Here is a 13,390-nt window from a genome sequence, read left to right as displayed (position 1 = left end):
CGACCGCGTGACATTGTTCAGAAAGTTCGGTGCGCTTGACAAATTGCTATGTGAATGCAGGCGAACCAAATGAAGAATGCAACAATGTTGCAACTTCACCACCAGAACCGCACAGAGTCCACCAAAACTATATGTGAAAGCGACCTCAGTCTAACCTTACCCGGAAGAAACTCGCATCATACCTTCTTCCCCCTAACAACAGGCCCGCACCCTCTGCTCGTTACTATGTGACGCGCTGTCTTTGACAACAGCTATTTGACCCAGATCACTATAGCAACGGCAATGTTGATATTACCCCCCCTCTGTGGTTACACTGCTATGTGACGCCAGCGCTGCTGTAGACAATGACCTTGGCTGGTTATCTTTGGGCTTGAGAGCTCAGCTGATAACAGGCCCTCATCTGCAGTCCGACTGAAGACACACACTTGACTGCCAGCTACTTTTAAGATCTATAGATCCGTCTGAGTAAATGCTGTCACCAACCGATATATATACATTATATACACATTGAAAAACATAGACATCCTTCAATATGTAAGGGATAATGTATAGCTACGAGGTCATTGTCGCAAAATAATTGACCGACACGTAGAGCTGCCGCGGTATTGATATTTTCCTTACCGCACGAATTTGCGAAATATTTCCTACCGCCGCGGTTATTACCGCACAGTGCGCACAAAAAAAAAAAAAAGTTTGAATGCATTTTTTTTTTTTTTTAGTAGTCTACTCTTATAGCCTGCCTCTAGTCTAATGGCGCTTTTCCACTGCATAGTACCTACTCGACTCGACCCGCTTTAGGCACCTGGTACTTTGTTCCTTTTCCACTGCAGCCAGGTACTACTCCGTTTGTCTCCGTGTGGGATGCAGGCGGGGCCGCTCGCTTGTGTACACTGAAAGCTCCGTGGGCATAGATGTCCGAGGGCTTGCAGCAAGCCAGAGTTTAACACAGTTTCAATCCAATCAATAACAACATTAACCAGACTCTCGTTGCGTCTATTCTGCAAAGCTAACGTTACCTCTCATTGTGTATTCTACCAAGCAAACCCGGGTTTAAAGGACGACTCCACTTTTTTTTGGAAATTAGCTTATTTAACATCTTCCCTGGAGTTAGACAAGAAGATGCATACCTTTTTTGTCTCTGTGCGTGCATTTTAGCTTTGGGAATAGACGCTCCGTTAGCATAGCTTAGCTTCATCACTGGAAGTGGGGGAGGACAGTAGCCTTACAGTGCCTTACAGTGTATTGCAAGGTCTGACATTGACCAAACTTGATATGCATGACCTTGGTGGGCTCTAGGTCAACTCCTGAAAAGGGGGTCAATGTCAGACCTTGCAATCAAAAGTTAGGGGGCGCACTGAAGTTATGGCAAGGGTTATTAGCCCCCTAACTTTGATTGCAAAGTCTGACATTGACCCCCTTTTCAGGAGTTGGACCTAGAGCCCACCAAGGTCATGCATATCAAGTTTGGTCAATGTCAGACCTTGCAATACACTGTAAGGCACTGTAAGGCTACTGTCCTCCCCCACTTCCAGTGATGAAGCTAAGCTATGCTAACGGAGCGTCTATTCCCAAAGCTAAAATGCACGCACAGAGACAAAAAAGGTATGCATCTTCTTGTCTAACTCCAGGGAAGATGTTAAATACGCTAATTCCAAAAAAAGTGGAGTCGTCCTTTAACGTTACCTCTCGTGTATATCGGCTGACATAACAACAAACTTAACACATCAGCGATCTTGTTGTGACACTAAACTCTCCGCTCGGTGGTAAATTGGGTTGATGTCGGTTTTGTTTCATCAATAAATAAGGCAGAATACACAGTGAATCCATTCTTTTTTGTTTATTGCACTTGGTTCTGTCGCAAACAAATCCTGAATGAAATGCATCTTTAGCGAGGCAGTAAAGATGGCGGCGTTCTGTTTTCGTTCAGAGGCTACAAAGTGTGACGCGTCTCTCTTCTGACCAGTCAGTGGTCTGCAATGATTCACATGACTTTTCTGGTACCACTTCTACCCAATAGGGTCGCTTGGAACCGAGTAGGGTATATCTGCAGAGCCGCAAGCCAACTTTATTATTATGATAAAAAACAGCGGTGACGCGGTATTCAGCCTAACTCTGCGGTGAGCGTGATGCAACAGCGATACCGCGGTAATGCGGTTATAGCGGCAGCTCTACCGACACGTAGTTTAAAATACCGAGCCGCTTCGGCGAGGTGTTTTAAACGTCAGTGAAGGTCAATTATTTTGCGACAATGACCGAGTAAAGCTATACATTATCCCGCTTATTACATGGCTAACTTACTAACAATATACCTAATTCATTTGACAAATCGCAGTTGTTCTGTGGCTCTGTCAGCCCAAATAAAGTGATTATTATTATCGCGGGCAGCCTCTGTTCTGGCTCCGCTGTAATCTACACACACTCCGCTGTCAGTGCAGTCGCGGCAGGTGTGTCTGATTTGCTGCACTGATGTGGGCTTGATTGCGAACAGCTGCGCACATCGGTCATTATTGTCCTTTTTCAATAATGACCGCTGTCGGGGGGCTATTGACCAATCACAAGCAAGCATTTCGGCGAATGTGAAAACGCCATGTAATAAGGACTTTTAACCTCTTAACCTGCGCCCCCAAAAGTGGCCTTTTTAGTTTTAATTTGAGGACTGCATACTTTTTTGCAAACCAAAACAACATAGCCCGAAGCCTTATGTAGTACATGTCCAAATTTCATGAAGATCCATTTAGGAATGAGTGATTTTGGTAAACTGTGTACAATGAAAAACTCAGTTTTCTCATAGACTTTAATTCATTCGGCTGTTTTTCTCTTCCTGTTTTTGCTTGTTAGTTTTTCACCTAGATCCTAGATCATACATCCCCAGATGGGGTATCATTGGAAAGCCACACTTATTGGCTACAACCCTCCACAATCATTTTCGAGATCGGATCTAGATTGACGGAACTAGAGCCCCAAGAGTTGGGAGTGGTATTTTGCGCAATACCATGTACAAGCCTCAAATACCGGCATGTAACTCGAGAACCGCTGAACGGATTTAGTCAGATTTTGTCGCCAGGCAACAAATAAGCCTTCAATTCGATATATATATTGTATTACAAAATATGCACACCCGAGCCACTAGGGGTCGCCAAAGTGCCAGTGGGCAAATCGTCCTAAAAACGTCCCACATGCGGGACGTTGCAGGTTAAGAGGTTTGTTTAGATTTATTGTCTGGATTTCCTGATTTTTGTTTAATATATATTATTTCTATGGTGAGTGTTTCTGATTGGTCTTTGGTGGTAAATAGATGGTAGTTTTAACAACCTTATGCTCTCTTTCTCCCAGCTTGTTCACCTGCCTGGCAAAAAGAATGTTGATGCAGTCCTTGAAGATTATTCAAGCTACAAGAAATCGAGAGGAAACTCCGACAACAAGTAAAACACTATTCTAAAAGAACACATTTCTCACTAGAATTTGTAACCCCCCCCCCCCCCCCCACACACACACACACGGTATACATGCATGTATATAATTCTTCTCCCCCATACATACTAACTTATTGTACATTACATAGGCTATACAAAGACACTAGTTAGCAGTAATCATATCCTTTGCCATCGTGCCTCCTGCTAGGGCTATGCAATATGGACAATCTTTTATCACGATAATGGTAATTTTATATCTCGATAACTATATATATCACCATATAGTACCTTTTCTGTAAATTTGGTGAAAGAATTGTCTTTAGAAAATAACCACATGCCCCATGACTGCTTTTTGAAAATCTTGTGAACTATACAATACAAATAAAATACCCTTTTTCTTTTTTCCTTTATTTGGAAGTGTTTATTATTCAAGCCCACGTGTCAAGAACATAAAGCGGGGGGGCGCCCCAGTGGCGAACCACATAGCGTGCTCAGCCGCGGCACGGCCGACCCAGGTTCGATTCCCGAACCTGTCGTTATTTGCCGAATGTCTTCCCCCATCTCTGTCTCTCATTCCTCCTCTCTCTCTCTCTACTGGATTGCCCAGTAAAAAAAAAAACATAAAGCGGGGTCTGATTGACGTAAAATACTGCTGTAAAGCAGGGTTTGAATGACTTAAAATACTGCTGTAAAGCAGGGTCTGAATGACGTAAAATACTGCTGTAAAGCAAGGTCTGAATGACGTGAAATACTTCTGTAAAGCAGGGTCTGAATGATGTAGAATACTGCTGTAAAGCAGGGTCTGAATGATGTAAAATACTGCTGTAAAGCAGGGTCTGATTGACATGAAATACTGATGTAAAGCAGGGTCTGAATGACGTAAAATACTGCTGTAAAGCAGGGTCGGAATCAGGGGCGTTTTTAGGGTTAGAAAACATTAGGGGCTTCAGCCCCTACGCAATTTTAGAGTAATTAGAGACGAATACTGAAGAACTAGATTAGAGGTTCTCAAAGTGAGGTCCAGGTCCATGAGAGGGATCTGGGCAGTCCCCATAGAAAATTCAAAGTTAACAGGACCAAATCATCAGTTTCTTATTTATTTATTTATTTATTTATTTATTTATTTATTTATTTATTTATTTATTTATTTATTTATTTATTTATTTATTTATTTATTTATTTATTTATTTATTTATTTATTTATTTATTTATTTAACCTTTTTAGCCAGATAAAACATTGATCTGGTCCAAGACACCCCAACAGGAGTACAAATATACATATATACACATATACATATATTATACATATACATACATACACACATATACACCAATAACAAAATAAAAACACAGTTAAGAATCATACACACACATTAGGCGGTCGGATGGCGTAGCGGAGATGCAAGAGGCTGCGGTCTCGACTCCCGGAGTCAGCATTGCCTGCGGTTTGGCCCGATCGTCATACTAACTCGTTTGACTGAGTTAGCGGGAGGGAAGTCGAGGGTGGTAATCTGGCGTTGTGGACAGCGACGCCTACAGGTCAGGTCTGGGCACCTGCTCAGCGAAAGGCAGGAAATGGTGAAGGCAGCGTGACCTCCCACGCGTTACGCTTCACCAATGAGAGAGAGTCCTCTCTGCCAGGTGGAAAGAGAGCCACTGGCTGTCTCCACATGTGTCGGAGGAAGCATGTGGTGGACTTCAGGGTTCCCTTGTACCGACCAGTAGGAGGACCATGCGCACAACAACCAGATAGGGGAGGGGGGGAATTGGCATAACGACTAAATTGGGATGGGGAGAAAAATTGAAAAATCAGGTGGAGAAAAAGAGGATAAAAAAAAATCATACACATAAGCAAATAAACAAACAAACATATGCACAGCCTATGTACAAAAGAAATAAACAGTTAATCTCTAGTCTTTACAGTTTTCTTCGATTGCATAAACACAAATCAAAAGTATTACACAATTATCAAAACCTTACACTCAAGGAGCAAAACATAGGCCCAGATTTGCACCCCTATAAGCACAATGTCAGCCTCACACTTTTTGCAAAACAATACACACAGTGATTTGCAAAACACTAAACACACTTGCATTACATTAGACACAGAATGTCAAATTACCACACATATGAGCCAATTGGTTAAACACAGCCATCAGATGCACAAACACCATTGCTTAATTGTAGATACACCAATGAGGTTTAAGCACTATAAAAATGCAGCAGGTGAGTTCACCTGTCTTCAACCAAAATGAAAGGAGAGTGAAGTACTGTACACAGAACGTGAAAATATACAATACATTCACCAAACTCTACACAAGACAACCAATGATGCAGACTGATGAAAATATAAATTTTCTCTCCATATACCCAAATCAGTCAACAAAAGATTCTCTTGCCAGATCCAGCTAGGCTATAATGTCTAGAATTTTCTGTACTCTATTTAAATTTTTTCTATTTTTGTTTTACTGTAATTTTAACCTGTACTGGATACAGTATTTTATGTGTCTGATATTTGCTGAGCTTACAGTGTTAAGGCCTCTGCATGCTACAGAAACTTCAAAGCAACTGCAACACAACATCGACAAAGCAACGGTGTTTTAGACACTCTACCTTTATGCTTCTGCAAAATCAACGCGCAGCCTATGTAACATTGTACCCCGTATGTAGCTAGGTTCCCTAGATAGATGACGCTTCCCTTCTCAACCAACCCATTGATAACAAGCAGAAAAATAAGCATAATTTTTACTTCCGGGCGGGGGGTTTCAAAATAAAAGAGCGAGTCTAAAAGCACCGTAAATACGTTTATTTTTTACAATATCTAACGTTACACGAACCTAAACTAATCTAAAGTTAGTTTAGGTTCGTGTTAACGTTAGATAATGTACAAAATAAACGTATTTCCGGTGCTTTTAGTCGTCGCTCTTTTATTTTGAAATTCCCCGACCGGAAGTATTATAGTGTCTGTTGCTAGCAGCTTAACTTTTGTCAGCCGGTTCTTTGCTTTTTAACGTAACTTCATTAGTTTCCAATGGAGAGGAGAGAAAGACCGGCTCACATGCAGCTCAAACTACCTATTGGAATAAATTAATTGATTGATGTTTAACTTGTCCCTGTGTGTGTCCAGTCATTTCGACTAGCAAACGTTGTATTTAACGTTAAAGTTACCTCAGGATACCATTGTATTTAGTTGGTTAGCTATGTAGCTAATGTGGATAGCCTTTTGTATAGCACCAATGCTAGCTGGCTGGCTACAGCTTTATTTACTAAATTATGGAGGCTTTTTTATCGTCAAGGTAAGAGAGGATTTGTCATGATCAACTGAAGGCGTATGCTATGGAACAATATGTGCTTGGGTTTTCAGAAAAAGGCCAGCTATGTGACGCTAATTATTTAGCATCAACGCTGGCTGGCTACAACAATGGCGGATGGTATTCTCTGCGAGACCTATATTATTCTATGACAGCCCCGCCCCCATTCGCTAACCAACCAATCACTGCTACGCAATATCAACGCAACGGTTGTTTAGGTTAGATTTTGGAGACATGTACGCAGATTCCTCGCAACACAGTCTACAAGACCCTAAACAACAACCGCGCTGAAATCGCGCTGATGTTGTGTTGAAGTTGCTTTGAAGTTGCTGTAGCATGTAGAGGCCTTTATGCACACTGTAGTAGCATGAAAACTGGGACATGTTTGGTTGTGATTCTCCATGTTGAAATGTTGACTGATTTGGTTATATGGAGAGAAGATTTATATTTGCATCAGTCTGCATCATTGATTTGGGTATATGCAGAGAAAATGTTTTTTTTCATCAGTCTGCATCATTGATTTGGGTATATGGAGATAAATAAATTATATTTTCATCAGTCTACAGCATTGGTCTTGTGTAGTGTTTGGTGAATTTATTGTATATTTGCACATTCTCTGTGTACTTCACTTACAGTACTCTAATCACTGAGAAGTAGAATAGCTAAATGTGTTTTAGGTTAAGCACAGCAGTGTGTAACTGGTTCAAACAGAATTAAGTCATATGAAACGTGTGTTTCATATGGTAACAAAATGTAGTTTTTATAAATTAGTGTATAGTTTTGACAAGAGTGTTTAATTTAGCAAAGGATCTGAGGTGTTCTGATAATTGTGTGTGTGGTTGTGCTAATTGTGTGTAGTGTTTTGAAACACCGGGCCCTGTTTTCAAAATCGTGCTTAAGCAATCGAGGAAAAAACTGTATTGTGTGTTTCATTATATACATATGTCTCAGTCTTCTCATAATTTTTCTTTTGATTTTTGGGTATTTTCCTGCCTTTGGTCCGCTTTGCTTCACATCTCAAATGAACCGCAGCAGGGTTCACTTGCAAGAGTGAATGAGCTTTCACACCACCCCAAACCAACCGGACTATCCGAGGTAATGAACCAGGGTTCATTTAAAGCTTATTATAGTTTATCACAGTATCATGAGCATGTCTTTGTCAGTGGACACTGGACATGGGTATGGATGGCTCCAGGTGCTGTTGCGTTAAAGTGCACATCTTCAATACCTATCTGTACTATTTAAAAGCACAGTGCAGGACACACTCAAAGGTTATCGCACCTCAGAGATGGCAGTGGACATGTATGACAGGACAAAGGCCATATGTAATGGCCTTGGGTTTGAGGAACATACTACCAGCCAAAGGAGGAAGCAGAAAAGGATGGACGAGTATGTAGTTGAGTCATCTTGTGGCACAAGCTCAGACCTCAGCTCAGGAGATCAGCTGAGACAGACTGTTCTATCTAGTCCTCGACAGAATGCTGCAAGAGCTTGAGAGCAGGTTCTCATGAGATGGAGAACAACTTATGAGAGGCATACAGGCATGTTATCCAGCCTCAGACCAGTTTCTCTCAGTGGAATTGCTGCAACTCCTCGCCACACATTACAATATCCAACTACTGCCAGAGGAGATCACAGTTGCAAAGTGTTTCCTGGTCAGGACAGGCAGAGATGCAGTCCCTAATATCCAAAGTGTCTTTTCTCTCCTGGATGATGATAATAATAATAATAATAATAATAATAATGCATTTTATTTATAAGGCGCCTTTCAGGACACTAAAAAAACAAGTCTCCAAAAAATCGGTGAATGAAAGAATTATAGGATCAAATGAAAACTACTACTTACTAAAAAATTGATGTTTAAAAGTACTAAAAACCAACAAAAAATACCAAACACTAACAAACATTCAGCACAGACAATGGGGATGCTGCTATCTTATAATTTTATTTTTTATTATTTAAGTTTTTATTCTTTTTAAAGCTCCGGGGCTAGGAGAAAAACATCCGGGGCTTTCTGAATGACGTAAAATACTGCTGTAAAGCAGGGTCTGAATGACGTAGAATACTGCTGTAAAGCAGGGTCTGAATGATGTAAAATACTGCTGTTATGCAGCTTTTTTGTGATAATGGCGATAGAAATGTTTCTATTGTCCCACAATATATATTGTCATATCGCACAACCCTGCCTCCTGTTAATGTCTAGCTTGTCATAATCCTTCCTACCATAGTGATTGAGTTGATCTTTCTCTCTAACCAGGGAGTTTGCTGTGAATGAAGTGGTGGCCGGTATCAGAGAGTACTTCAACGTTATGCTCGGGACACAACTGCTCTACAAATTTGAGAGGCCGCAGTATGCAGACGTCTTGGCCAATCACCCCGACACGTCCATGTCTCAGATCTACGGAGCTCCTCATCTACTCAGACTCTTTGGTACAAACACCCCTATATAGCATCGCTACACTGATGTACCGGTTACAACAGGGAGGGCAGCGTTGTTATTGTCTGGGCAAAACTAATCATGAAAATGGAGCTGAAAACTGCTGCGCGTGTTCATGCTTACCTGCACGAAGAGAGAAATTGGACGTAAAAAACTGAAATTGCACTGATCTGTATTTTTAACTAATGCCGGGATGAGACTACACAATATTTTTGTCTTTCACGATGGTCACCATGTCAGATGAGGTTATCATAGCATCATAACATCTGTCTTTCACGATGGTCACCATGTCAGATGAGGTTATCATAGCATTATAACATCTCTGTGTCTTTCACGATGGTCACTATGTCAGATCAGGTTATCATAGCATCATAACATCTGTGTCTTTCACGATGGTCACTATGTACTATGTCAGATCAGGTTATCATAGCATCATAACATCTGACTGTCTTTCACGATGGTCACTATGTCAGATCAGGTTATCATAGCATCATAACATCTGTGTCTTTCATGATGGTCACTATGTCAGATCAGATTATCATAGCATCATAACATCTGTGTCTTTCATGATGGTCACTATGTCAGATCAGGTAATCATAGCATCATAACATCTGTGTCTTTCATGATGGTCACTATGTCAGATCAGGTTATCATAGCATCATAACATCTGACTGTGTCTTTCACGATGGTCACTATGTCAGATTAGGTTATCATAGCATCATAACATCTGTCTTTCATGATGGTCACTATGTCAGATTAGGTTATCATAGCATCATAACATCTGTCTTTCATGATGGTCACTAGGTCAGATTAGCTTTTTTAGAAGAAAAAAGGCTAAATATTCTAACTTGCTAGGCTTGGTGTTGTGGGACGTCCCAGACGCCACATCGCTGTTCTTTGATTACGTCACACCACTAGGGGTAAAGTCGCCCGCTCGTTGTTCCTGACGTTCATAATCGGGCACAGCGCTTAAATGTGTCGAAATGTGGCTGAATTTGTGTCGTCTGATTCTAGCATTATAGTGACAGGAGGGTAATTATTTATATTTTCTTTGAACCCTCAGGTACTGAACAACATAACAAAAAAACTTAAAATGTTTACACTGTAGCGCGATTTGTTCCACAATTATAAAGCGCCTCTACAAATCAAATATATTATTATTATCAGAAGTCAACTACATATTCCTTACTGTGTTTGAGTATTCTGATGAAGAGTCCACTGTACACCTAATATCCCATTAAGTCCCATTCAAATGTATTTAGGGACATTGGTCTCTGCTTTGTTAGCAGGAAAGACAAAAATAATGCCATGAATGACCATTTAAGAGTTCCCCACTCGCAGATGAACTTTAAAAAGTAAAATCTTTATCAGAATATACATCTAATAGAGTTAGCTAATAAACCTTTCTTGGGGTGCTATTGATTGTGACATGGATGTTTTTGAGAAACATGAACTTTATTTAAAAAAAAAAATGTAAGATTTTCAAGCAGATTTTCACAGCCTTTTTGTTCACATTTACCTAGGGTGCCAAGAATTCTTGAGGGCATTATATAATGGCTTGCTGGCATTGTTTTATTTGGACATCAAATTGACCCATGACCACTGAACTATGACCCCGTGCAAGGTGAGCTTGTGCAGATGGCAATATGCCACAGTACCTAATTTAATATTGGAGAAAAAACGGTCATTTTAACCTGGTTTCCCATAACCAGAATATAAGCTTAATTATAGCCTGGTTATGACGTTTACACAAGTCTACCCAAAACCAGCTTACTTGAGTTGCTGGGTTATGAGGGGAATTCTTCATGCATGTAGACGTTGCCAGTGTTGCAAGAGCATGTTTAACCCATAGATACATTTACCTCTCCAATGGTAAATGGTGCATTTATATAGAGCTTTTATCCCTCACATTTAACCCATTCACTCACACACCGACGGCGGAGGCGACCATGCAAGGTGCCAACCTGTTCATCTGTAGCAATTAGGGGATAAGAGTCTTGCTCAAGGACACTTTGACACACTGCCCGGGAGGAGCGGGAATTGAACCTTGAACCTCCAGATTACCAGACGACTGCTCTACCTCCTGAGCCACTCATTCAATAATACTGAATACATGCATATTTTAGATTGCTAAGTTCATGAAATCACAGGAACATTTAGTTTGAGTGCCGTAAAACTACAACTTAAAGGTGCGATAGATAAGAAAAAATTCGAAATAATACATCCACAGCTTTTAGAAAGGTGCAGAATGAAAGATTTTTTTTGCCATACATTTTTTTTACATTGATTAATAATAATAATAAACTTTATTTGTATAGCACCTTTCATACAGAAACTGCAGCTCAAAGTGCTTCACAACAGAAAAAAGACAGGCATAAAATGAGCACATAAAGTGCAGACATATAAAATGATGTATCATTGTATCATAATTGTATCAATAATGTATAATTTAAAAAAAATTAATGTTGTCGTTTATATGTTGCGTGCATGTATCTCCTCGCTACCTCCAATTTCCCCACGTGGAATGCACCTGATTGGATAAATGACATGCTGGTGCTCTATTGTGACATCTAGTGGCTGAATGTTAGAAATGGACCTGTCTCAAACTCTGCCCTCTTTTCTCCATCCTCCAATCACAACCGTTGCTTTCCTCAGATAAACTTACCGCAAGGAGGATCCAGAGAAGAGGGCGGAGTTTGAGCATTGGACGTATTTAAATGGTGCAGTGGCCAGACGCAGCCCACGGGGTGCCAGCTGTCAATTATTAGATTATTTCATGGACCCTCTGTAGCACGAGCACATTTTCTAATCATTTATAGCCTATAGCTCTGCGCTGGATCTAAACGCCCTCTATACTCTGAAAGCTGATGAGATGCAGCCCTTCTAGTAACTTTGAATGACTTTCATATTATGTGTTTTTTTTTCTAAAGTGAGAGATGATGAATATGTTGTTTTACTCTTTTGTCTCCAACAGTGAGAATCGGAGCCATGCTGGCCTACACTCCTCTGGATGAGAAGAGCCTAGCGCTGCTGCTGAGTTACCTACAGGACTTCCTCAAGTCAGTACTCATGCCTGAACCCTTGGGTTTCAATGTTTACAAAAAATGAATACTTTTTTAAACCGGAGACTGATTGGCCTTGGCAAATTTTCTGTGAAGAACATATATAATAACACATTTTCATTGAGTGCACCCCCCCCCCCCCCCCTTTACACATTTATATTACGTATGTAGTGTGATATTGTAGGTGAAAACAAGTAAATGTGAACATTGGGTGAATAACAACAAAAACAAGAGCACCACACAACAAACCTGTGTCACAGGACCTCTTTGTAGTGACTGATTATGGTCTGAAATTCATATATATATTTTTTTTTTCATTTTCCAGGTACCTAGTGAAGAACTCTACGTCTCTGTTCAATGCGAGTGACTATGAGGTGGCCCCTCCAGAGTACCATCGCAAGGCAGTGTAAGGTTGATCAACGTAGTGTTGATCGAGTTGTCCGCTGATGAAAGCTCTTTCCTTTTTGAAAGGATGGGATTTTCACTAAAAAAGCCTTTTGGAGAAACGGATTGTCGGAGGTCTCTGTTGATCATCATGGTGTTTTTAAGAGTCAGTCCAAGATGTCCGACTTCTCCCTGGACAAAACCATTTACTTTCATTTGGAAAGCTGCTGAGGACGCTGTTCCCCTATTTGGTATGTTCTTGAGTACCACTTTTTAGTTTCTATACTTGTACCTGGTGTTTACCGAGATCTTTTTGAAAAGAAATTTCATCATGTGTTTTGGTCCCAGTTCTGGCTAAATTTGTTTTTGTTGGCTGTTGTCATTTTATAATAAAAGTTTTTCATTCTTTGTTCAGTATTTTGTGTATCTGTATTTCACCTCGTTAGGCACAAGAAGAACAAGGACTTGGTCTAGTTGGACCCCATGGCCACACTGAATTAGAGTTATGTGTAGGGGATTTACTATTACAGCTCAATGTTGTCACCTAGATCAGTGGTTCGTGGAATGCACCTGATGAATAAATTACATGCTGGTGTTTTAGTATAGGGATGTGTAGTCTGATGTCACTTTAGTTTCCGGCGGTCCACCCGTTTATGGATTTATCATTGGGAAAATGTATTATTGGCTATTGTAATAATTCTGCCTCATGAACGTTGGTAAGCTTTCCATTTTTTCCATTTTTATGGTGAATTGCGAAATGTTGAGCTATAGATTGTGGATGAA

At 40.5% G+C, this 13,390-nt stretch overlaps 1 protein-coding gene across 1 annotated transcript; it reads left to right on the top strand.

The window, feature by feature from the left end:
- Positions 1 to 3,336: 3,336 nt before the first annotated feature.
- LOC311248041 (mortality factor 4-like protein 1) lies at positions 3,337 to 13,015 on the top strand. Its single transcript, XM_084339001.1, has 4 exons — positions 3,337 to 3,422; positions 8,982 to 9,154; positions 12,136 to 12,220; positions 12,549 to 13,015. The coding sequence occupies exons 2-4, from the start codon at positions 9,034 to 9,036 to the stop codon at positions 12,631 to 12,633; spliced, it is 291 nt and encodes a 96-aa protein (XP_084195127.1). The 5' UTR covers positions 3,337 to 3,422; positions 8,982 to 9,033; the 3' UTR covers positions 12,634 to 13,015.
- Positions 13,016 to 13,390: the final 375 nt, after the last annotated feature.

This window comes from Notolepis coatsorum (genome assembly GCF_963971535.1).
Source record: "Notolepis coatsorum genome assembly, contig: SCAFFOLD_595, whole genome shotgun sequence".
Classification (NCBI taxonomy): Eukaryota; Metazoa; Chordata; class Actinopteri; order Aulopiformes; family Paralepididae; genus Notolepis; species Notolepis coatsorum.
This window is presented reverse-complemented; position numbering and strand designations above follow the sequence as displayed.